The 27,491-nt window shown below is 34.7% G+C and overlaps 1 protein-coding gene across 3 annotated transcripts in view; it reads right to left on the bottom strand.

Moving 5' to 3' along the window:
* Window positions 1-27,491, bottom strand: part of TCF12 (transcription factor 12) — a 389,492-nt gene that overhangs the window by 199,176 nt on the left and 162,825 nt on the right. For 2 of the 3 annotated variants that reach the window (XM_081227388.1, XM_081227387.1), the window contains exon 5: window positions 2,267-2,369. In XM_081227388.1, coding sequence (XP_081083514.1) covers window positions 2,267-2,369 — 103 coding nt within the window. Of the gene's footprint in view, window positions 1-2,266; window positions 2,370-26,626; window positions 26,689-27,491 lie in introns of all 3 variants that reach the window. The other variant, XM_081227389.1, reaches the window with a different exon arrangement.

Genomic DNA, 27,491 nt, shown 5'->3' with positions numbered 1-27,491 from the left:
CTTCACAATTTAAAGGACAGTGATTTCCAAAAGCTAGCTATTGTCATGCAGATTGCTTAGACTCAACTGTTAGATATCTCATTTGATCATTTGTACTGAAAATAAAAGGAAGGAAGTGTAGTAAATCAGATATTCCCAAGACCAGTGAAATCCTTTGGAACAATATCTGCCTAATCTTCTTCAGGGTCATTTTCCCCTTTCTTATAGGTAAATTAACATTTTTAAGATTAGGTAGTTAAAACGTACAATGAGAATGTATAGCTGCACCTGGTTAACTGCACAGTGTAGTTCAGATGAATGCAGATTTTTCTCATTTGTACTGTGAAGGGATCAATCTGTTTATAAACCTGAGTTTTTTTATTTCAAGATTTATTTTAGATGCTGATTTTATACATAGGGTATGGATGATTATTGAAAGTATTCTAATAATTAACTGTAAACTGAAGAAACTAACAAGCACATGTTCATAATTGCTCCAACTAAGAAAATGTTACCTCAAACTGAATTACAGAAATATTTTTAGTCAACAGCCACTCAGAGCAAGTGACTGACATGCATACTTCTTAGAATTCATTTATTTCCCACACTTACCCCACAATTTTAAGTCACCTTGGCTCAAAGCTGCACTAATGATGCAATTCTACTGAACTTAAGAGTCATCTCTGTAAGCTAATAAAGATAAGAACATAAATATAAAAAAGGGCTATTTCTGATTTTTCACAATTCAGTTATATCTTTAATTAAGAAAGCTTAGTTCAATCTGAAATTACAAAAACATTGACTATAGTTTGCTCTACCATATTTACCATAAATTAAACGCTACTTGGGGAAAAGTTATACTACAAAAGGAAACTATCTGGAGTGTCACATCTACTTTACTTTGATAGTAAGCTTGACAGAAAATTTAGAAGATAGATTAGAAAGTTTTCCCTGGCCAAATGCAAGGATAATTATTTTGTTCTATATTTAATTCTGATTTTTACCTGGAATGATAATATATTTAATACCAGGATTTTCATTTTCATTTATGTTGAAACAAATTGTCATTTTAAACACAAGTTTTATCACTGATTTTTATTCTTGTGTCATACTCAATGATTCTGGCTTCAAAGTGGTAACTGCCTTAGGCAAAATCCACACTGAAATATCAGAATCTGTCTCCTCAATACTTTACGGAGGGTAAGGGAAATAAAGACTGTGCTAAACAAAACCATTTATAAAGAAACTGCAGACCACCAGGATTTTGGATTTGGGTAATCCACTTAGATTAGCATGGCTGTCTCTTAAAAGGACAATTCTAAGATCACAATATAGGTCATGTCCTTAAGAAGTAAAGTAATGAAATCAATGTCAATTACACAAACCTTCTATATTAACATGACGCCACTGACAACCAGTAAGACAGATTAAATAAAGCTTTTGTAATGTGCTCAGCCCCAGCATAAACAAGAAGGAAAAATAATGTCATAAAACAGATTCTTTTGAATCAGGTTCTGCAAAAAGGTAAAATTCTCACTTAATGAAAGAGTGGCATCCAAACTGGGGGGAAAAATTGGGGGCTTATCATTTCAGATTGAATAGCTATAAACTTTGATATGAGAAAGCGAGAGGGCAGGGGGAGAGAGGAAGGGAGGGCTGGTTTGCAGGGAGTAGGGGGAGATATAGAGAATGGCTAACCTTAAAGGTTTTGCCAAAAATAATAATCAGGTTTAGGTGGTAGGTAATATCATTCAAAGTACAACTTTACTACAGCAGAAGAAAAAATTTTAAATCCCCAATAAGAACCCAAGTGCTTAAAACAAATGCTGCAATACTTAAATATACTATTATGTTTTGATCAGTGTCAAAAGAAATACTGTCCAAAATGAGTAAAATTTGCCTAAAATCACTGCTGTCATATTTTTAATTACCACATATATACAACTGTTAAGACAAATAGTAAATTACAAACAAATGTCTCTGAAATGCTTCTCTGCCCAGAAAGCAGAAAACATAATGCTTGATGTCACAGACACTGCCAAAACTAACAGTTAAAACACTGCTGCTTCCTTTTTTGATAGCAATGACAATAATGCTCTAATAGAAGGAACCACATTTCTGAATGCTTGCCCCTCAAACTTAGCTGAACAAAGAAAGCCCAGATGCCCCTAGAAACTTAGGAACTTTCTGCTACATACTTAGGTGTCCATCCTGGACAAGGAGATAAAAAATGTCTCTGACCAAAGAGGCTCTGTGAAGACTACTTGCAGAGAAATTACCAACTTACCCATTAGATTTGAGTTCATGAAAGGTGTTGGGGACAAGCCTTCATGGGCCCCTAATCGACTGTCATTCAAGTGATCACTGTAATGAGGGCTGTCTGTAAAACCCTAGAGAGAAAAAAAAAAAAGACCGGAGTATTAAAGAGATTATTTGGCAGTCGTGCTAATTGACCATAATGACACTCATCTAATTAATATACAGACTTACAAATGGTCATTCCTAACCAAGTTTCTGGTTCATTACTTGAAAAACTAAACAGAAGTGCTGCTTTTATTCCTTTTAAGATATTAAAGTCAAAAAGTTTCTTTATAGATTAAAAAAAAAATTAGCCCTACAATCTCTTTACAGCCAAAAGTAAAGTTCTAAAAGGATGAACTAAGAAAATATATTTGAGTTACAATAAATTAGGAAAATGTTTATCTGTATCCTCCTTTCTCTGCCTCCATACCCTATCAATAAAGTGTTGGGCAATTACAAGATTTACTTAAAATATTTTTAAAAATTGACAATCAATATACTAGAAATGAATCCTTTCCTAAATGGCAAACAAATATTTAGCAAAAGATGATCTGCTTATACTCCTTTTAATACTAGTATAACAAGATATACTCCTATAGAAACTGAGCCGTGTAAAAAAGAAAACACAAAGATAGTTAATTTAAATTCTTAAGAATCTAAAAAATGAAATTGCAAACACCATGAAAACAATAAAGCTAATGTTATTATTTCACAATAGCTGTTGTTAAATTTATCCTTATAACTTAAAACATGTTTTTTGAAAGTGAAGGAGCCTAAAAGACATGAAAGTTCACAAATACAATAAGTGTTACAAAAAGCTCAGTGGATAAAAGCTGTTCTGGTTCTCAGACTCTTATACATGCTAAATACAGCATCACCTCCAAAATCACATAGTTTCTAAACAAGGCTTTGAACCCCTAGTTAATTAAAACTGAGGTGATACCCACCCTTTTGCCAACTTAAAACGATTTTAGTAAAGATCAGAAAATCTTACAAGAGGCCCAAACAAGAACAAAAACTGACTGCCCTGGCTTACAGAAACCACCCAGAATCCTCTGGGACTATAAAATCATCAATCAGTGAACATTTATCATTACCCAGACTGCAGGCTAACATTCAAGAAGACATTAATGGGGCTGAAACAGGCCTCACTATCTTTGCAGGCATGATGTCAGTTCAACCAAAGGGCTAGGAATTGAGGGCTAAATAACTGTCAAATCATTACAATTGCTTGGGGATGCATGTCACAACACCTTCTGCTGTTCTGTTTTAAAACTAATCTGCTGGGAGTGCTAACTCCCAAATGAATCTTTGTTTCATTTTTATCTACTTTAGAATCACTGATACACATGTGACAGACACTCAAAAAGAACCTTGGTGACACTTACAACTTGGTTATGACCACAAGGGTGTCCCCTGGTAACCACAACCATAGTCCTGTCTGTCACAGCCACACGCAGCAAGAGCTATACACAAAATAGAATGGCTCCCAGCTGAAGTCACTCCTTGGAGTTTACCTCTGTTGCTTAAAATTGAACACTCTTGAGGTGCTAAGTGACATCCTACTATCTCACATTCATCTGGGTGTTTCTCTCTGCCACTCCCTCCCACTGCCATTCTTAGGCATAGAGTCAAAATAAGACATTGAAACCTACAAAAAGACCTCACTGAAATATTGTTTATCATTATTAAACAACAGTATTACTCTTGAAAAATGCAAACAGAAATGCATTTGTAGGTCAGCCATGTTGTTCACACTTTATCTGAATGTTAACGGATAATAAAAGATTAATTTTGCATGTTCTCAATTCTCTTCATCCTTGAAGTGCAATAAGAACTTTTTTCTTTCATGACTATAAAAATAAAAACATTAAAAACATTTTAAACTATTTCCTAAAGCACAAGTATATAAATAAATAATATAAATATTATATAATAATATAAATAATAATACAAATAAATCTAAGTTTCAGGGTATCATCAAATAATTGTACATACCTTCACATATCACATATATCACAGTAAGCATAGAGAAGATCTATCTCTAAGCCCCTATTAATATGTGCTCAGAAAACAGAACAATTATTTTTCTATGAACCATACACAAATAATAGTAAGTACTATCTCTTATCCATGTGCAATCACATACAGCAACGTATAGTATAGAATTTACTATAAGATTATTTCCCAGTCCAATAATAAAATCTGGGATTGTCATATTGTACCACAGAGGAATCTATAAACCTGTGTCATCACATACAAGCAAGATTTGAATATGGGCCCTCAATATCTATTTACTCATAAATTATATACATATACTATTAACCAATATAACAAATTTCAGTAAGTCATAATTTCATTCATGTAAGATAAAAATTAAATAGAAATTTGAGTATTTTTTCCCACACCTCAAAGGTTCATCTAAGTGCGCAAATTCTTTTGAAAAGCCACAGCCTAAAAGATAAGAGAGGAACAGTTCTTCATCCACAGATGCAAACTGATGCTGGAGGATGGAACAATGAAACTGGACTCAAAAATGTTTGTCATAGTTTTAGGGACTTCCCTGGTGGTCCAGTGGTTAAGAATCTGCCTTCCAATGCAGGGGGCATGGGCTCGATCTCTGCTCAGGGAACTAAGATCCCACATGCCACGGGGCAACTAAGCCCTCACCGCAACTACTGAGCCCACGTGCCACAACTACTGAGGCTGTGTGCTGTGGAGCCCACATGATACAACTAGAGAGCAAGTGCACCACAACTAGAGAGAAGCCCACGCACGGCAAGGAAGAGCCCTCACACCACCGCGAAAGATCCTGCATGCCGCAACGAAGATCCTGCATGCCACAACTAAGACTCGACGCAGCCAAACAAACAACACAAAGTTTGTCATAGTTTCAGATCTAATGTGTGCCAAAACCTCACTTAAAAAACCGGGACTGGCTATTGTTTGAGATTATTCTTATCACTGCTTCCTCATAATAGAAGTGATACCCACCCAGAATATAACTTTTGATGAACCAGGATGAATAGTTACAAAATAATTTACAAACATTTAAATAAGATCAGCTCAGAAAAGTACACAGGTATTTATCAGTCAGCAGGTTAATTGTGTCAACTAGCTAAATGATACCTACCTACAACAGTGCTTTGCAAACTTCAGTGTTCATATCCATTGACTAGAGATTTTGTTAAAATTCAGATTAAGAAGCATAAGGTCTTGAGTGGGGCCTAAGATTCTGCATTTCTAGCCAACAGGTGATGGTGATGCTACTGGCCCATGCACCACACTTCTAGTAGCAAGAACCTAGACAATCTGGAAATAAAAATCTTTTTCATATATGGAAAGGAAAAACTCAAGTCTACATAGGTGATAGCTGAGTTCTCCCCTTCCCCCCAACCAGAACCACATTAAAACACCAGAAGTATCAGGTAAGTATAAATTAGGGAGAAATACCACCGTTAACAAACAATCTAAAGCAATTAGAATAACAAAATGTTTTTATATATGCAGGTAAGTATTCATCCATTTAGTTTTAAGTAGAAGACAGATGTCAAATAGAGCTTGAATGAAAGAAATGGGTTGGGTGACCCAGAGTTTAAACAGCAGACCCCTTAAGTACCACATATAGTTAAGCAAAGAGCATAGATGTCCGTAAGTCGGAAAGGAAAAAAGGCATAATGCAGAATGGAGTTGACAGAATAGCAAGGAAGGAAGCAGAATAATGCAATGACTAGCTAGAGTATCAAATGGCAGGAGAAAATGAGCAGGAGGTGATTGCCCTGAGGGAGGGGTTGGAGTTACAAGAAAGGAACAAAAGCCAAGCAATCAATTGTTAAAATGAAGCCCAAAGATCAGCTCAGTGCTTGGTGACCGCCTGGAGGGGTGGGATAGGGAGGGTGGGAGGGAGGGAGACGCAAGAGGGAAGGGATGTGGGAACAGATGTATATGTATGAATGATTCACTTTGTTATAAAGCAGAAGTTAATAAAATAAAATAAAAACAAACAAACAACAAAAAAATGAAGCCCAAGGAGATCATTCAGCAGTACTGATAAGTGAATGCTATTTCAATTTTGGAATATAAAGAAAGTAAACCAGGAATTCCCTGACAGTCCAGTGGTTAGGACTCCGAGCTTCCACTGCAGGGGGCACAGGTTTGATCCCTGGTCGGGGAACTGAGATTCCGCATGCAGCATGGCCAAAAATAAAAAAATAAAAATAAAGTAAACAAACAAACAAAAAAGTGTACAGCTGGCTTTTATAAAAAAGGGAAGTAAACCAATGAGATCATTAAATACAGAACTATCATGGTGCATATTTTAAATTGATAAAGCATTACCATGGTAATAAAAGGAGTCAAACCTGACCCCCTGGAGCTCCTTATTAAGATCCTGAATTCTGAAAAATAGTTTTACCATGAAAATAGCTGCTAATAAAAATGAGATTTTCACACATGAGAGATGATAAACACTACATTATGAAGGACAGAGCAATATTATCAGATTCATCTATCATAGGAGCTTTTTAGCCAAAGTATGCTGCTAAGCACAAAAATATTTCCAAATAACCCTAAAAAATTACTGTTCTTCTTACAATAAAAACGGAAAGCACTCAAAAGTGTTTTATCAGTGATTTTATCACTGATAAAATCAGTTGATACACAGAGTTTACAAAAACTGTTCAATTCTATATTTAATATCTAAATAACAATTTAATTTGCAATTCTTAAATACTCCCACCTATGAATACATAACACTTCATAAAAGCTTTGATATTATGAAATATGTTCTATAAAATGTATTTCATACTTTTCTCTACGTTCATTTTATGGTACAGAATTTAGAAACTTTAATCCTTGCTACAATATGACAACAGACTCTAATCAATCAAAGCTGTTACCATTTTTAAACTAATTTACACTGCACATTATCAATCCAATCTTTTGTTCTATCAAAAACAAAACAAAACAAAAGCACCTAGTATTATTTACATAATAGTGCTCTCCTCTTGTTTGTCTCCTCAAAATTACAGTAACTTTTTTTGTTGCCTAATTCTTTAAATAGCTTTTAAAAAATTTATTTCACCCGACCAATAAATATGGCATAATCACCAGAGAACGCTCCCAAGTTGAGAAAAGACATGTTTTTTTCTAACCTATGTGGCTATTTCTTTGTTTGAAAACCACTGTCTAATTCTATTTTAAAATATTCTTTACAATTCTTTTCAACAGTTAAAAAGGGATGGGGAGAAAGGCTCTTTCAATAAAGATTTACTTTCTCAGAAACACTTTCCCTGACCCTACCAAATTGGGTGAACTCACTCTGAGCTCCCATAGCAGCAGGCACTTCCATCATGTCACTGCTCACACTTATTGAAATTACCTATTTAATTATCCATTTAAATTATACCATAATTATCTATTATAATTGCACAGTACAGTATAGTGGATAAATGTGGAATTTTTGGAGCCAGACTGGCAGGCCTGAACTCCATCTTTGCCATATACTAGCTGTGTGACTTGAGGCAAAGTAACATTTCTTGCCTCAGTTTCCTTATCTGTAAAATAGGGATAATAATAATACAATATTTATCTCACAGGTTGTTGTAAGGATTAAATGAGTTATTGTATGTAGTAGCAATTGGAAAAGTACCTGGCAAATAGTAAGCACACAATATATCCTAGCCATTATTACTATCATCTCAGAGACGGTTATGTCTTATAAATTCTGAAAAGTCAGGCACCATGTCTCTTTTTCTCATATCCTCAGAACAAATGACAGATGGATGGGAGGTTTCAGCTGCTAAATCCTTAAAATGCTGCAGGGCTTCAGATATAAAGGTTCAATTAATATTTCCATAGAACACCCAGTAACTAGCAGAAAGAAAGTTAATAAGGCGCTAGCTTATCTAACGGGACTGAACAAATAACCACAGATTTTTGGTATTCAAAGAGCCACAGATTTCACACCAAGTATTGAAGTCCTATAGCTTCGAAGTGGTCAAAGCTAGTAGAGAGTCAGCCAATAGCCATAAGCTGCCAGAAAGCTCTGAATGAGGCCTGATATAAATGAGTGGTCACACTTAAAAGAGAAGTAAAACGAAAATAAAAATACATAGAAATAACAAATAAAGTTTAAAAGAGAAAAAAAAAGTGTCCTTATTGTATTTCTTTATTTACCTATGACAGGTTAGCAAAATAAATCTCTAGATAAATAAAGTTATAGCTTTTAAACAAATTCTTTAAAGTGTCTCTTTCAGTTAAATACACTGATGAGGGACTTTCCTGGTGGCACAGTGGTTAAGAATCCGCTTGCCAATGCAGGGGACACGGGTTCGATACCTGGTCCGGGGGGATCCCACATGCGGCAGAGCAACTAAGCCCGTGTGCCACAACTACTGAGCCCACGTACCACAACTACTGAAGCCCGCGGGCCTAGAGCCTGTGCTCCACAACAAGAGAAGCCACCATGATGAAAAGCACGTGCACCGCAAGGAAGAGGAGCCCCGGCTTGCCAGAAGTAGAGAAAGTCTGCACGCAGCAACGAAGACCCAACGCAGCCAAATATATATATATATATATATATAAACCTATGAAAAAGACAAGTGAGTTGATCTAATCACAATAGTTTGTTACCTGAAAGCAGGGACTGTGTCTATATCACTCATTACTCTATCACTAGTGACAAGTATGTTAACAAGCACATAGTATGTGACTAGTAAAATCTGTTAATTTAATGAATGAATGAAAAATGAACAATGCTCTGCATTAATGAATCAGGTCTACATATGAAAAAGCAACTTAATATTCAATATGTTAAGGTTCTGTTATCCTTAAATAGGTCAGGCACTAAAACATAATAAATTTTCTTGATAGGTCTGGGTTTTGTCATGGAGATCCACAAGTTCCTAAAAGGCAACAATGTTTCATTCCTTTTTATCATTCCAAAAAAGACCAGCACAGAACTCTGTATACACCTAAGAGCTTAAGTTTTTCTTGAGAGGATGAACAACCTCTCTAGATAACTTTTTATTTATGAACGCTAAGAAGTGGTTTCGCAGAATTACTATAACCCCAGCCTGAAGAGCAAGTCTTGAATTACCATGGGTGGGAGGACAGGAAGAATCAAAATCTTTTAGAGGTGGAAAGGATGCTCAGAAAATATGATGGATACATGAAATACTGCTTAGTACAAGTGCACAAAAATACTTTTAAACATGAGATTCCAAAGGATCATCTAAAAAAGTTCACTCAGATTCAGTTCTAAGTTGAGCCAACCATATTCACAAATTTATCCAAGTAACTGCTAATGTCATCCTGTTAGAAGCAATCAGACTTAATTCTGGCAGACTTTTTCTATATTATAGGTCTCCATCTTCTAGAGTGTTCAATTCTATATTCTCTTTATGTTTAAATAAAAACTTACAAGCAGAGTATGTCTTTGGAATTCATCTACAATCCTCCTTACAGATTTTCAATGTTAATTTCTCCAGCAATGACCACATAAAAATCATAAATCCATTAACACATGATACATAAAAAGTAAAAACATTCTTCTACTACAAGTACAAAAGGAAGTAAAATAAATTATTTTATTTAAAAATTATTAACCCATCTATACTGTAACTATTTTCTACATAAAATTCAAGGGTAAAAATGTAAATCAATAATAATGCTGCAACTTCAGTTTGTAAGGTTATGAATAAGCAGTACCAGAAGGACTGATGTTTGGAAGAACACAGGAAAACAACACTTAACTTTAAAAAATTTTACCCCAAGTATTATCTGGTTCTCCCCAAAACTACAGACACTAAATTCAGGCAAGAAACATAATATTTTTTGATGGTTTCTAATGTATAGATTTTTGCCTTCTTCCCATTAACTGGCAAAACTTACAGAGGCTAATAAGTTCCTTCCAGTTCAGGAACTGATGATCCATTTAGAACAAGAATTTAAAATAGTGAAAAGTAAACTCAATTAGAAAATTATCTATCTTAAAAAATTATACTATGGGGCTTCCCTGGTGGCGCAGTGGTTGAGAGTCCGCCTGCCGATGCAGGGGACACGGGTTCGTGCCCCTATCCCGGAAGATCCCACATGCCGCGGAGCGGCTGGGCCCGCGAGCCATGGCCGCGGAGCCTGTGTGTCCGGAGCCTGTGCTCCGCAACGGGAGAGGCCACAGCAGTGAGAGGCCCGCGTACAGCAAAAAAAAAAAAAAAAAATTATACTATGAAATACAGTGTACCATACGGAAAACTTGGAGGAAACCTTACTGTGAGTTTAGTTTACTCCTAAACAAACATACTGACTTTACACTTGGCTGCAAAAGCTTTATTAAAAGGTCATGTTAATACATAGTTTTTTTTAAAAAAAAATTCCATATATTTTCTAAAGGAGAAAAATAAGTCATGAGGCAAAGGATAAAAAAAGTGCATTCTCGTGTTACTTAAAAACTGCACATGATTAAAAATCTTCACTAATGCTTTTGTCTTCTAATTAGAATTCATAGGAGGGTTTACAAAACAATACTGAACATGTTTTAAATCACATTACTTAAAATCACTCACGGATTCTTTAACACGTCCTTCCTTTCTAATAAATTTCTGATACTCTCTGTCAGTCCTTCTCAAAGTATAGTTTGTGGACTGATGTTGGACCAAGAATGGTTTGTTATCAAACAACACAAAGGTAAACAAAGAGAACAAGCTTTTGGCAATGGTTTAAAGTAATTTGGCAGACCAATTTTGTTTGCTGTATATAATAATAAAAAACTAGAGATTGTATTTGATAACAATTGTATTTTTTAACTACCTTAAAAATTGTACTATAAAATGTAGTGCAGCATATAGAAAATGTTTAAGAAAACCTGTTAGTTTAGTTTATTCCTAAACTAACATCCTGACTACACATATAAAAGGTTTATTAAAAGATTACAAAACTAACTCAAAATGGATTAAAGACTTGAACATAAGACGTGAGACCATAAAACTCGTAGAAGAAAGCATAGGTGGTAAGTTCCTTGACATTGGTTTTGGTGATAATTTTGGGGGTTTGACACTAAAAGCAAAGGCAACAAAAGCAAAAATAAACAAGTGGTGAAACTATATCAAACTAAAAAGCTTCTGCACAAAGCAAAGGAAACCATCAACAAAATGAAAAGGCAACCTATAAAGTGGGAGAAAATATTGGCACATCATATATCTGATAAGGGGTTAATACCATATAAGGAACTCATACAGCTAAACTGTAAAAAAAACCCAAAAAACCCACAAGCAATCTGATTAAAAAATGGGCAGAGGATCTGAAAGAATACAGATGGCCAACAGGTACATGAAAAAGTGCTCAACATCACTAATTACTGGGGAAATGCAAATCAAACCCACAATGAAGTTATCACCTCACACCTGTTAGAATGGCTGAAGACAAATAACAAGTGTTGGCAAGGATGTGGGGAAAAGGGAACCCTTGGGCACTGGTGATGGGATTGTAAACTGGTGCAGCCACTATGGAAAACAGTATGGAGGTTCCTCAAAAAAATTAAAAATAAAACTAACATATGATCCTACAATTCCACTTCTGGGTATTTACCTGAAGGAAATGAAAACACTAACTTGAAAAGATACATGCACCTCCATGTTCACTGCAGCATTATATACAATAGCCAAGACATGGAAGCAACCTAAGTGTCCATGGATGGATGGACGGACGGACGGACGGATGGATGGGATGGATGAAGAAAATGTGGTGTGTATGTATGCATATATATATACAGTGGAATACTATTCAGCCATATAAAAGGAAGGAAATCTTGCCATTTTCAACAACATGGATGGTCCTTGAGGGCATTATGCTAAGTGAAGCAAGTCAGAGAAAGACAAATACCTAATGATTTCACTGATACATGGAGTCCTAAAACAAACAACCGGAGCTCATAGATACAGAGAATAGATTGGTGGTTGCTAGAGGCGGGTGGGCAAAATTGGTGAAACCTGTTACTTTAGCTTACTCCTAAACAAACATACTGACTTTACACTTGTCTGAGTGCATCTAGACCTAAAAAATCAGAACACGTATTTTGAGAAGAGCTTTAGGGGGTTCATTCATATTCATATTCTCTAACTAAAGTTGGAGAAGAACTAGCCTGTATTATGTTATAAGTCATGTGGCCTGGTATACAGAAAAATAATATTAGCCGCTATTATTTCTTCTTCTGCACCACAAGTACCTCATTAAGTCTTACAGAGCTCACATTTTTAAACCATAATTCCCCTATCCTGTTAACACACTATATGCAACCAGGGAAAATTAGATAAAAGAAAGATAAAATGAGGTTCTGTTGCAAAAGAACCTTAGATTTTACATATTTTAAACTTTTTATCTTCTACTACTGTATGTCAACAGATTAAGACTGAACATAAAACTGCTCAATAAGTATTTAAAAATATTTGCTGATATTCGTGAAATCAATTCAAATAAATCAAACCTAGGAATAACATAAGTTTATTAAAACCCATGCATTAAGAAGCAATAAATAACTGTAAGAAGACATGATACGATACCAGCCACTGAGCAATTTCTCACATTAAGTACAATAGCATATTTTAAAATAATTTCTAAAATACCAGTCCTATATGTTAAGCATTTATTTTATAATATTAGGTGGGAAAATTAGAACAAAAATTAATTGGTACAGAGTATAATAATATTGAACCTCTATAAAGTTTACAGGAAAAAGACTAGAAAATTGTAACAAGCTTACAATTTTTTTATCTTACTTGCCTATTATCTCCTAAAATTTCTTTGAAAACCATGTTTTTCTGAAAAATATAGTTTCTGTTTTTTCCTTTAATATGATTGAAATAACATACTCTCATTGTAGAAAATTGGAAATGTAAAGAAACAGCATCAACTATGTAAGAAAAAAAGACTCCCATTTTACCTCAACTGAAATGCAAACAACATTTTGACACATTTTCTTCCAAATTTTAAATGTTTCTAAAATAGTTGGAACATATAAAAATGTATGTAATAAACAGCCATGTATCCACAACTCAAGAAATAAAACATTGCCAGTATAGTTTAAAACCCTATGGAATTCTCCCAAATTCCCCTCAGAAGTAAACACTATCTTAAACTTATTCTTTTAAAAATCATTTCATGCATTACTTAATACTTTTATTAAATATGCATATTCTCTAACTAAACAAAGCACCACTCTGCATGTTTTAAAATGTTATCTAAATAGTATACTTTTTTCTATACTCACTTAACAGTCAATATGTAAGACTGATATATGTTGGAAAACTGTTAACACTGGTATATACATGTCACTACTGTATAATGTTCTATTTATAAAAATACCATAATTTATCTACCCAGCCCCCTTTTGATGACATTTAGCTTTTCCACTATTACAAACAAGGCTGCTATAAACACTTTAGAAATATGTCTCTCTGTACACATATGAGAAGTTATACGAAACTGTTTAGGGGTTAATACCTAGGAGTAACATCACGGGCTTACAGAGCATACACAGCTTTAAATTTACTAGATATTACTAAACTATTCTCTAGAATAGAAATGTATTATTGTTTAGGAAAAAAAATATCTTACAGAATCAGAAAGTTCTCCATAGACAACCCCAAACTTCTGAAAGAAAGCTTCCAAAGTCCACTTATAAGCTGTATCTAATTTGTGATGCACTTTCCAGTTGGCAAAAAGCAAAGCAATCAGCATTACATTTCCTTATTAGTTCATTAACCCTTATGTAGCTACATTCTTATCTGAAATAGTATGACCTGGGTGCAAAGGCAATCCTTCACCACAATAAATGTTCAAGACATATTTGTTAAATGAGTAAATCTTCATTAGGCTCCTTAGTTCATCTTAAGGTTCTATAATTAAAACTGTAGTCATTACACCAGGTGTTGATACAGCAAAATTTGACAGAAGTAAGATATTTTAGTTTGTTGCCAGTATCCTGTCTTGATGCCCAGTGTTGTATAGGCTCTTAGAGCCATGGCAACAGTGTTGGCTGATGCTGATTTTTAGAATCTGACTCACAGACACAATAATTCATAGTTCATGGTTAAAACAACACTGCATATCTTAGGACCACAGGATAGGATACTTAGGACCAGACTTTTGGATTCTGTAATGAGCCATGGTGGTACGTACCACACGTCACTTACACTACCTCTTCCTGCCCCTATGACTAAAGCCACTCATTTTTAAGAGTAAATCTGAATTAAAAGTATAATAGTGAAACAATGTTCTTTTGCTAACTGGTTCATATGGGTGCTGAACCACTGGCCGAGACTTATTTCCCTAAAGATGAAAACAAATAAGCCATAGTTGAAGGGTCAGCGATTCCGTCTAGGAGTAATCCAGTCTTCATTCAATTTATCTGATTTAAGGTTTTCTATGCCTGCATTAATAATAGCATCAGCATACATTTAATGGTACTACTTGCCAGAACTTGAGTTAAGGGCTTCACTCATTATCCTTACAACCCCATGAACTATTATTCCCATGCCATAGATAAGGAAATAGGCACAGAAATTTTACATAATTCACCTGGTATACAACAGTAAGTAGCAGGATGGGAATTTAAACCCAGGAAGTCTGACTTCATCCCAGTATGCAATGCTGTCTCTCTAGAAATAATTGTTCCTCCCTGGAATTACTGTGAACTGAATGGCTCAATGATAGGCTGGAGCCACACAAAATGAAGAGTGTATTTATTCAAACATAGGTGATAAAGGAATAGAACCAGGAAAATAGAAAAACAAAAAAAAATTTTTAACCACCTTATTTGGCTAGTGGTGCTCAAAATAATAGGGACAGTCAAAAGAACTTTTGAGAACTTTTTGAACCCATGGATCATGATGGAGAAAAAGCAAACAAAATGGGAAATGGAAAATCTCCTTTGGTTAGTAGATATCAAGTACAGGCATTCATTCCTCCTGAAGAACATTCCCCTTGCCCAAGGTGGTAATAAACTGCAGCAATCTTCGGTGATGTTGACATAATTCCTACAGAGAATGCAAACAGAGGCTCCAACAAACCTAGAAGCAAATTTCTCCCATTAGGACCAGTAGTTGAGTTCCCTCCTGTAAGATGGAATTTATGATAATAACTTGGCAATTACAGTTAAGAATTATTATTCATTATAACAAAATGGGGAGAAAAATTCTAGAGAAAAACTGTGTAACTCCATTCCAATAAACTAAAGGGGACATTTGAATGACCTGGTTGTTAGGCACTGAAAATTGCAAAAATATATATATATATTCCTACAGAGATAAAAATCTTTAGGGTAACAGCCTGAATGAAATCCAACCTCAACCTGAGGCTCAACCAGAGAAAAAGTATCAGATGAGGCATCTAGTCTTCCTTAGGGAATTTGTGATTTGTTCTGCAGCAATGAAGCTACCCAGATATAGCAACTGAATGTACAAGGATTAGTTATACACAAACCCATTGTCCCCTTCTTCAGTTCCTAGATCTTCAAAACCCATGGTGGTTACCTGGCTAGAAGACCACAGGTACCATATGGATATTCCAACAAAGAAAGGGCAAAAAAGAAATTTTTATTTCTACGTAATACGAAAGGATGGTAGTGCCCCTGTTTTCTGATCTATACAGTTTTTCTTGCAGTGTTCGCAGCAGCTGAAATGTCAGGACTTCCTTTGAAAAGCAGAAAGGCATCACCATCAGGTATGAGAGGCAGGTGTCAATACTCTGAAAATATCTGATAAACAAAACCTAACTTTTAGAGATGACTTTTTAATGATAAATGGGCTTCTGAAAACTAAGCCTGGTCCTCTTAGCAGAGGTTTCAATATTAAATGAGTAGCTTAGAGAAAGAACTTAGAAAGTTTTTCTTGGATTTTGAACAATCCCTCATTTTTAACTTTAGAATTTTTTAGTTTGACAAAGCATTTAAAATATTTCTGACAAAGCTTCTCTTTCTTAATTTAAGAAAGCATTTTAAAAATTATATTTGTCTATTAGGGAGGGTGGGAGGGAGGGAGACGCAAGAGGGAAGAGATAATGGGAACATATGTATATGTATAACTGATTCACTTTGCTATAAAGCAGAAACTAACACACCATTGTAAAGCAATTGTACTCCAATAAAGATTTAAAAAATTATATTTGTCTATAAATATCCTACAACTGCAGCTTTAGAATCACTGTATTTCCCATCCATATGTTAACACTTCAAAGCTGTACGTAAAGAAACTTTTCTCTTCTAGATTAGCCTTTACTGCTAGGAGATCAAAGGAATTAAATTCTAAACACATTACCCTCCCTTTTCACGGCACTTTTATAAAGACCCATTACTCACTTTTGCATGTTGTCAACCTCCTTGCTTTTAAGAATCAGCACGTGAAGTATCTCCTTTTCCATCAGTTGCCTAACCACCAAGGCCTCTCTCTGAGTAACTCCAACATACTGCTGAGGAGTGACCCCTTCGGGGAGCACTCATTCACCAATTTGAAAAACATACTAGATTTAAATATGAGCAAACCAACTTTTTTTAATCACTAAAAGCAGGACTTTTGCGGCTACTCAAATGTCTAGATATCATAATTTACTCATATCATACATATATTTATCTAACCAAATTATGTGAATTCATTAAAAAGAAAGCAGAAAAAATATTAATGTACTAAAAATAGTTCCACCCCTCTTTCATTCTACTAAGAAAAGCATGCACCCTAGGGTGAGTATGAGAAGCAGAGGTGGATCTATCGTCCCCTCAGTTAGTATGAGTTTTGAATGCTTCTCAGTGGAAGCATCTCACTCCATGACCATGATTCTACTGCATAAGGACCGTATTCTTCATGCAACATGGTAATAAAACACAAACCAGCAACTTCATCAAGTTGCAGTCAAACAAATAGCTATCTATTATTAGAGAAAAACTTGGCTCTGATGTGTGTATGTGTATTCTACATATCTAGTTAAATGAAACTGACAAGGAAATTTAAGTTGCATTAATTTCTTAGAATACTTCTAGCTAATATACATAATTAAAAGTAAAAAGAACAACATAGTTATTTCCTTAAAAGTAAAATTATACTGTAATTCAGACATTTAGTCTAAATTGATACTGTTTTACTATATTTGCACCCAGTACAAATTTTTCAGATACTTACAAAAATATAAGATTAGATAAGTACATTTGCACATCATATAAAATTTTCAGATACTGAGAAAAATAGGAGACCAGCTTTTCTTTGATAATCAGTACTAGTTCACAGTACTACCAGTCATTTTTTATGTACCTCCTAAGAGAGATTGGGAGATGTGCCACTTAGATATCATGGCTAATAGTGGCAAAAACTGAATTATCATCTACTTGATCCAATGTGACAATTTCATTCATAAATTGATTTTTCAATTGATTTTTTGAATTGATTTTTCTCTTTTTTCTGCCTGTCTGCTTTGAGTTCTTATGTTTTCAGTGTGTACTATTAAGTTCTACTGTAGATGCCAACAGGTGTGTTTATCAACACTTCTGAAAGGGGATCTGGTCTCTACTCCTCTTGACTTTCTTCTTGTTTTCCTCTTCCCTATAACTACCTCTTTTTTCTTTTACCTGTCTTTTCATATCATTTTAATCTAGTTACTTATGAAATTAAAGAGGTCAAAATGTGCATATGGAAGTGTGACAATGCATGTGGATATGTAAGTACTACTGCCAGTAATGTATCAGGCACTGTGCTAAGTGCCAGAATACAAGGATGAATAAAACAGTCTTTGCCTTCAAGGAGCTCACAGTTTGGAAAAAGAAAGAGACAATATCTGAAAATGTTTTAATAAACTGAGTAACTTTTGTATGAAGTCTGAGCCTCATATGCTTCACATTATAGCTTCCAAAGGCTTAATTACTAATATTAGATTCCCTGTTAGTTTAAGGGACAAGTTGGCACGACCAGTGGTATTTTAAAAGAAGCCCAAGCCAGTCTGCCAACTTCCAAGTTAAACTTCCTGGGTTGGGTGTAGTTTAGAATATGGCAATATACCAGCACAGCTTCAAAGCAGAATAAGCAGTGCCATTAAGGCAGAAGAAATACTGCATTAAGAGCTGCTAAGAATGCCCTAAGGCAAAATGATAACCAGAAAACAAAAGTGTCAATAAGCACGCCTCTGGTGACATCATAAGCATCACAGCTAACTTTTACTGAGTGACTACCACATGCTAGCACTGTGTTAAGGGCTGTCAGGTATTATATCAGTTAATTTAAACTATATATCGATACCATATTTTCTCCATCTCATAGATGAGGAAATTTTATCCTAGAGAATTTAAATAACTTTCTCAAGGTCAGAGAGTGGTAGAGAACTGATTTAAACTTGGGAACTATGATAGCAGATGACTTAATGTTAGCCACTATTTTTTTTTTTAATCTCCAGCACCAAGAAATCTGGCAGTAGAATATGTACTTAAATAGAGAATAATTTCTATTGGGCCAGCCATTTTCAAGGTCTCAGAATCCCTTGGTTTCAGGACCTCTTGAATAAAAAATATTTTCTCTTAAAAAATAGAGAACACCAAAAAGCTTTTCTTTGTGTGGGACATATCCACTGATATTTACCATATTAGAAATTAAACCTGAGAAATTTTAAAAACACAAGAACTGTCAGGGCATACATCATCATATATCATGTAGCATTTAGAAATTCCATATTACATTCAGGAAAATAATACTGAAATGGCAAATAAAGTTTTAGTAGTATCAAGAAAATAGTTTTAACTTGAAAACACTTTAAAAGAGTCTCAGGAACACCAAGAGGTCCCTGGAACACACTAGGTAAACTACTGGATTAGACTACTTACTATATTTTAAAATAAATCATGAACCCCTCATTACCACTACCTTTTCAGAATCTGGAAACCCTGATTGAAAATGATTTATTTATGACAGAGGACTTATTTCAGAGACAAGGAAAAAAGATTCAGGGAAGTCAAGGGGCAGACCTAAGATCACACAGCTAGTCAGTGGCAGATATCTAATATTACTACATTAAACAACATATTTTTGGTTTCTGATTACAAAGTATCAGTAGACTAATATTTGGGGACAGTTGGTAATAAGGAAAGCAATTACACAATAGTGAAACAGGGTATGAAAAGTCCAAAGATCTCTTGAATAAGCCAATACTTTCAGTGTTGTGCAGGAAAAGCTAATAGTGCTGGCTTCACTTCTCCATTCATTTATAATGTGTTACTCATAGGGCTCCTACTGATGAAGCAAATCCATGGTCCCTGTCAGACTAGCTTAACTAAAAACTACATTTCCACTTCCACTTCCAGACAAGATGGAGTAACAGACCAGATTAACCCTCACACTTGAAACAATAAAAAAATAAATAAACAAAATACATTAAGCAAGAGTTTTGAGACAGTGGACATGGTCAGTGCAGGACAGTGATCCCTGAGAGAGGGGAAACAAAGTGAATCCTATGATTGCTGGGGGGAAGGGGAGAGGCAGGAGACAGGGAGAAGAGGAGGAAAAGGAAGAAGAAGAAGTTCTAAGGTAACTCAGAACTCTGTATCTTGTACAAAAAATTAAGAATATTTCAGACACATGGAACATGAAAAACTTATCAGCACCAGACCTACACAATGAGGAAGGTTAAAGGAAGTTCTTCAGTCAAAAGGAAAATAACACCAGAAATACAGATTTACACAAAGAACTAAAGCATGTACTCTGGCTACAATGGAATAAATTAAATATCAATAATAAAAACATATCTACAGAATCTCCAAATATTTCAAAATTAAACAATATAACTGTAAATAACCCAAGGGTCAAGGAAGAAAGCAATAGGAAAACTGGAACAGAGCAGGACCACCTCCCCCACCCCCCGGCCCCAAGTACAAAACTGAGCAGTTAATGATTAGGACAACAGTCACAGATTCAGTGTCTGATGCATACTCCTGAATTGTTTTACAGATACTATAACTGCTACCACAGGAAAAAAGCTAACTACATGATGACCAGACTGTAGCCATGACATAAGCTGCTCCAGCTTGAGCAGTATTGAATCTATGGGTAGCACAATTCCAAGAACTGGCCTCAAGAGAATGGGATTAACATTATTGCTCATAATAATCTATATATTTGTGGGCATCAAAGCAACTGTAGCTTTCTCTACCCATATATATAAGCAGACAACTAAAATTATCAGCAGAGATGCTACAGACCCATGTTGACACCCTCCACTCTGAGAATATAGCACTCTATGTCAGCATGAAGAAGTTACAAAAGACAGACCTTCACCCCTAACCCCACAGAAATGGAATGATGTTCTGACAAGTGGGGATTTGTAAGCAGCTCTTTGCAGGAAACCACCCTCAGCAGGAAGCCCCTTTTCTTGTCACTTTAGCAAAGCTATATTGTAACTAACTTTTAAACCAGGTGCCACCATGCTCTACTCATTTCTGGCCCAAGCACACCTTTCAAATCTTTTAATCACACAATACCTTGTCTAACTTGTCGGTTCTTTCCATAGATCAAAGAAGTAGAAATGAAGAATAAGCAATGAAATGTAGAAATGAAGATGACCAGATCTCTCCCGTAGCTTCCCCTTCAGTCATCTCCTGAACAAACTGTGTGAACAAGATAACATCTAGAGGAAGATCACAAGAAGTCAATGAGCCTGCGAGCAGTGGGGGGATGATGATGACTCTGACCCCCTATCTCAATGATTAACTGAGATTACTTCCCTCCTTCTCTTTAAAAGTTTCATGGCTGAGCAGAATCTTCGGAGGTGGTTTGTGGAGGATGCCGAGTCCACCATCTGCCCAGATTGCCGGCATTCTGATTAAGAGCACCTTTCTTTTCTACTGTTTGTGAGTCTGTAACTGATTTTGTAAGCGGGAAGTGGCAGGACCCAATTCATTCGGTAATAAAATTATGAAATATTTTGAACTGAATGAAATGAAAACAGAAAACAGGAATAATTGTGAGATGCAGGTTAACACCGTGGTCAGAGGAAAATTTATAGTACTAAATGCCTGTTAGAAAAGATGAAAGATCTCAAATCAATGACCACAACTTCCACCTTAAGAAACTAACAAAGAGCAAACTAAACTCAAAGTAAAGTTAAGAGTAGAAGTCAAACGTATTGAAAGCAGAAAAACAATTGAGAAAACGAAAGAAACAAAAACTAGTTCTTCGAGAATGTCAGTAAAAGAGATAAGCCTCTAGCCATACTGATCAGGAGAAAAAGAAACAATTCACCAATATCAGGAATGAGGTAGGGATTTTTAACTACAGATCCTACAAATGCTGTGCCAGGTAGACTCTAAGATGGCCCTCAATGATCTATGTCTTCTGGTATTCATACCCCTATATAAGCCATTCCTCCTCAGTGTGACCTGGCCTAGCGACTTGCTTCCAATCAACAGAATATTGCAAAAGTGATGGGATGCCATTTCCATAATTAGGCTTCATAATACTGTGCCTTCTATCTTCCTAGCAGACCCCTCTTCCCTTGATGGCTATGATGAAGTAAGCTGCCATGATGGAAAGGCCCAACTGGCAAGATACTGAGGGCAGCTTCCAGCCAACAGGGGACTTTGATCCTTAGTTCAGCAAACCAAAAGGAACTGAATCCTGCCAAAAAACACATGATTTTGGAAGCAGATCCTTCCCCAATCAGTCTTTCAGATGGGACCCTAGTTCTGGCCAGTACTTTGCTTACAGTCTTATAAAAGACCCTGAAGCAAAGGACCAAGCAAAGCTATACCTAATTCCTCACCCACAGAAACTGTGAGTCCATAATGTGTACTATTTTAAGCCACTAAAATTGCAGTAGTTTTTTATTATAGCAAGAGATAATGAATATAAATATTTAAAAGGTAATCGAGAATTATTACGAACAACTTTATGCCAATAAATTCAACTTAGATAAAATGGACAAATGGATATATTTCTTAAAATACGCAAACTAACAAAGCTCACTCAAGAAAAAAAATTGAATAGTTCTTATCTACTAATAAAGTTAAAATTAAAAGCCATTTCCCAAAGAAAACTCTAGGCCCACACATCTTCACTGGGAAATTCTACCAAATATTTAAGGAGGAAATAATACCAACATTACATAAATTCTGCCAAAAAATTAAAATAGAAGTAATAATTCTCAACTCATTCTTTGAGGCCAGTATTATCATGATATCAAATTCTGACTGACAGTACAAGGAAAAAAAAATCATACAGATCAGTATTACTCAAATATAAAAATTCTTAACAAAATTTTAGCAAGCTGAATTCAACAATATATAAAAGAACAACACATAGTAATCCAGTGCTATTTATCTCAGGAATGCAAGGTTGGTTTAAAATTAAAAATAGTAATCAATATAATCCCACAGTAACACACTACAAAAGAAAATCCATATGACCACCTCAATGGATGCAAAAAATTATTTTAATAAAATCCAACACCCATTTTTGATAAATACTCTCAACAAATTAGGAATAAAAGGAAATTTCCTCAATCTAATAAATCACATGAATGAAACATATAACTAAAGTCATGCTTAATGGCGAAAGACTGGTTATTTTTCCAACATCAAGAACAGGACAAAGCTATCCACTCTTATCACTTCTATTCAACACTGTACAAGAAATCATAACCAATTCAATAAAGGGGAAAAATCCAGACTGGAAAAGAAAAAGTTAAATTCTCATTATCCAAACAGAAAATCCTCCAGCATGTACAAAAAACTACTACAGCTAGTGAGTTTAGCAAGGTGCAGGATATAAGGTCAATATACCAAAACCTATTATAGTTTTTATATAAGGCATGAACAACCAGAAATTTAAATTTATAACAGCATCAAAAATTATTTAGTGATAAACTAAAGATGTGTAATATGTGTTCACTGAAAACTATAAAATATTACTAACAGAAATTAAAGAAGACTTAAGAGAAAGTTATACCATAGTCTCTGATCAGAAGATTCCACATTGCTAAAATATCAATTCCCCTTAAACTGATGAGATTCTATGCAATCCCAGAAGATTTTCTAGAAACAGATATGCTGGTTGAAAATGTTTCAGTGTATATGCAATGTACCTAGAATAGGAAAAACAATTTTGAAACAGAATAAATAAGGTTGGATGACTTACATTACTTGATATCAAGATGTATTTTAAGGTAGTGATCAAGATAATACTGTATCAATGTAAAGGTTTAAAAAAAATCAGTGGAACAGAACAGAGAGTTCAGAAATTGATCCTCACATACACAGTTAATTGATTTTCAACAGAGATAACAGGGGAATTCAATGGGGAAAAGGACAATCTTTTCAACAAACAGTGCCAACAAAACTGGATACTCTTATGCAAAAAAAAAAAAAAATCAATTTTGACCCTGACTTTATACTAGCCAAAACTGAACTCGCAATGGATCACAGATCTAAATTAATAATTAAGTGTATAAGTTGTCTAATTTACTATTTCTTGCGACTGTTACTATCAGTCAAACAATTCATAGGTAACACAGAAGGATTCCACGGTAGGAAAAAAAATGTGAGAAGAAGTATATTCTATTCCTTTCTTAAAGATTTATAATTTACAATAATATTAAAAACTGAGACACCTAATAACAACAATGAAATCTGTCTAATTTTCTTTAACTCAATAATACATAAATATATTGGACCACAGAGTTCTGTATTTACATATTGTTTATTAATAACCTATTGGGCCCAGTTCTAGAAACTCTGATACTGTTCAAAAATTTTTGTTTTACATGTTAGGAATTAAGTCCAGAATAAGTAACTCATCAGTCCTCTGTTCTTTGTATTACAAAACATCATTTTCACTTGATATGCCCTGGAGGTTTTATAACCAAGTACTGCTTATATTTTTGTGCTTCTACTCTCCCTGGGCCTTCATTACTACAACTTTTATCATTTTGTGGTATAACAATCTGTTTTTCTCATGAGAAGGAGCACTCCTTTTGCCCAGGAAATGTGGACTGCTCATTTTCATTTTGCCCAACTAATGCCAGTGACTAGAAAATAGTGAAATCTCAATAAATGCTTCATAAGTAAAAAAAAAGTGGGAGAAAAAAGGATTTTCATGTGAACAGCCCACAAGCTAAAATATAGACACCCAAGAGAAGACTGTAAAATTCTAAACTGGGAAGGAAGATACTGAGGAAAAGTGATCTAAGACAGCAAGGTAGGGTTAGTGGAAAATGAAGAAAATATTTACAGAGCAAGAACTTGGAAAAGTCTAAACTTAATAAGATTTCATGGTATCACCAATGCAGAGAAGACATTTGGTTCAGTACAGCTGATACTTCATTGCTCAATTAATAAATAATTTCCTATACTACACACCAGGAACATGATTTGCTCCATGCAAAAAGCAGCAGATTGGTTATGATATAAAACCACATGAAAACAATTACTTCATTTGACAGCACAAAGGATTAAGTATCTGTTCAATATGTTGAAGGAAAACAGTCCAAGCTTCTTATTCTCAGAATAAAAATGTTAGAATATATAACAAAAGTACATCACAAAAGGAACTGACATTAATTGATCATGCTAAGCCTTTGACATACATAAGCTCATTGAGGATCACTACCTTGTGGGGTAGATACCTTTCAAACAGACTTGAGGAATTAACTGAAGCCTCCTCTTTTAGAAGCTACATTCTGTCATAAGAATGTAGATTAATAAGAATCTACGTTCATAAGAACCTGGATTGCCCAATTTTATTTTTCCCAATAATCTCCAAATCCCAAGATCTGTTCATCTGCAATGAACTTTTCCAATAATTTCAATTTTATAAACATTATTAACTTTTCCTGACTTATAGGACCTCTTGGTGGGCATTTAAAAACTGCAACAGGTCCCTCATCTTGTTCAGGACATACTCCAGGAATTCAAAACAGCTGTCTTTCTAAGGAGCATCCAAGACTTGTAAAATTCTTAACATGGTTTTATATCAAAATGGAGTAACTTTTCATGAGACTGACTGTAAAAAGAGGAACACTTATAGACTTCTTAATAAATTACACATATGTGCTAAATACTTTATTCCTCTACTTAATTCTTACATACTTCTTATGAGATAAATCTCTTTGCAGATGAGAAATCTGAGGCTCAGAGATTAAGTTATTTTATCCTTTCCAAGGTCAAATACAGTGGTGATACCAGGAAGCAAATTTATCTGATTCATTCCATGGCTTATGTTTTTTATGTATAAAATGTGAATAATATTTTTATAATAAATAATGATAGCGACATCATCTTACAACTTCTAGAGTATATGTCAAAGTCCTGGACAAGTAGTAATAACAACTATTTTGGGGTCTCTCTTAAACTTCAGCAAGTGTGATATGGTCCAAAGGGACAGTAATTTAAAATCATACTGCCTGGTTACTACTCTTGTGTGCTTAATATCTGGTAAGTTATCTACCTTCTCTGAGCCTCAATTTCTTCACCTCTATAATGGATGGGATTTTTTAAATGGCTTCTTGATGAGCTGGTATGAAGCTTAAAAAAGGTAACATGTGAAAGGTTTTACACTATATTGTGACAAATGGTAGTTGTAAATATTGTTACTAATTAAAACAGGTTAAGCAGGCCTAAAAATGTATTCTGCCAGAATCTACCCTCCATTATATTCTCATGAATAAGAAACATTTAAATTTATAGAAAATAATTTTTTTAAAGCTGTCAGAAAATAAATCCTCAACAATTACAAAAAAGGACGTAAGAGAGATTCAAAGATTATTATGTTTTGACTTCCACTTGTTAACTTTAAAGACCCAACACTGAGAAGATTAAAAAAATGAGAATTGTAAAGATCAATCCTGATAAAGATGCTATTTCACAGGCATACAAAGTTAAATGAAACTCACAATGAGGTGAGAAACTGACATACAGGCTCTTTCCAAAAGATCTATGTTAGAGCATCTCAACCGGCATTGTCCCTGTTGAATGGCTAAACTGAAAAAATAGGTTTGACTGGCTTAAAAATGGGAACGTGGACAATCTGATAGCTATGTGATTTCTTTCATTTTAAATATCTGCTAGCAAGAGATTTAAAGGAGCTTACATCATCTTAACCCAATTTTTTCTTATCCAAAAACATTACGATTACAATTTATAGGCAGGTGCTGTTTGAATATGACCAAGAATAACAAACAACATTTTCTCTCATGGGTTTATTTGAACCTAACTTTGAAATACACCCTTTTCTTACCCATAGTTTTCTTCACATTCAGAACATTCAGAAGGAGCAGTTACATAACAAAACAGAGATTAATGGGAACATAGATGCAATATATAGAAAACACTTACTTTAATTCTCTGTCCCTCCTGTCTTGCTTTGCTATTTAACTGCTTCATCTCGTGTTTTGCACCTGAGATCAAGAGGCATAAAATACTATTTCAAAATTTGTGTGTCCTTTCTAATTATTGCATTTGATCCCCTAGTAGCTATAAAACCTATACCATTATCCCCCTCAAAAATAAAAACAATGCAAACAGTAAACAATCTAGAGAAAATATGTGCTCTAAGGGAGAGAACTTTATTACCCATTAACGCTGACAAATGGGGGACAATGAGTAAAAACTATTTTATTTACTTTTTATTCACACAACTAGATTTTCCCATTTGTAAGGGGAAGCTATTTATCAAAATCAAACAATCTGGTAGTTGTATAACACAACCACAACTAACTTGTCAAAGGCTAAATAAAACACATGGAGTTTAATTCAGGAGTCATCATTCTCTGGGGATAGTGAGTCTACATGATTTCATATCTTCCTCATTCACCAAGTGTACCAGTTTCTTTTTCCTTTGTGACATCTCTCCTCTTTCCATTATTTTGTGATCCTGATCCTATCATCCCAATCTAAGTCTTATTTCATCCCAAGTGGGCCTGTGTAGTAACATCATATCAGATTATCCAATTTCTTGTCTTTGGATCCATCCTTCATACCACAGTATATTGATATTTATAAAACCCTTTGTGCCATTCCCTGTGTCAAAGTTTATTTTTAATTGGTTCTCTATTTCTCAAAGGATAGACTTTATTTCTTCTACAGAAAGGTTATCTGCCTTAACACACTATTCACCTACAAAGCAAGGTGATTTACTATTTTCTAACTTTTGTGTTTGGTGCCTCTGTAACTTGTGGTCCCATCATTCTACATTTCCAGA

The sequence above is a fragment of the Mesoplodon bidens genome (genome assembly GCF_964165515.1).
Source record: "Mesoplodon bidens genome assembly, chromosome: 3".
NCBI classification, from domain to species: Eukaryota; Metazoa; Chordata; class Mammalia; order Artiodactyla; family Ziphiidae; genus Mesoplodon; species Mesoplodon bidens.
Note: the sequence above shows the minus strand (reverse complement) of the source record. Positions and strands in the feature narration are given on the sequence as shown.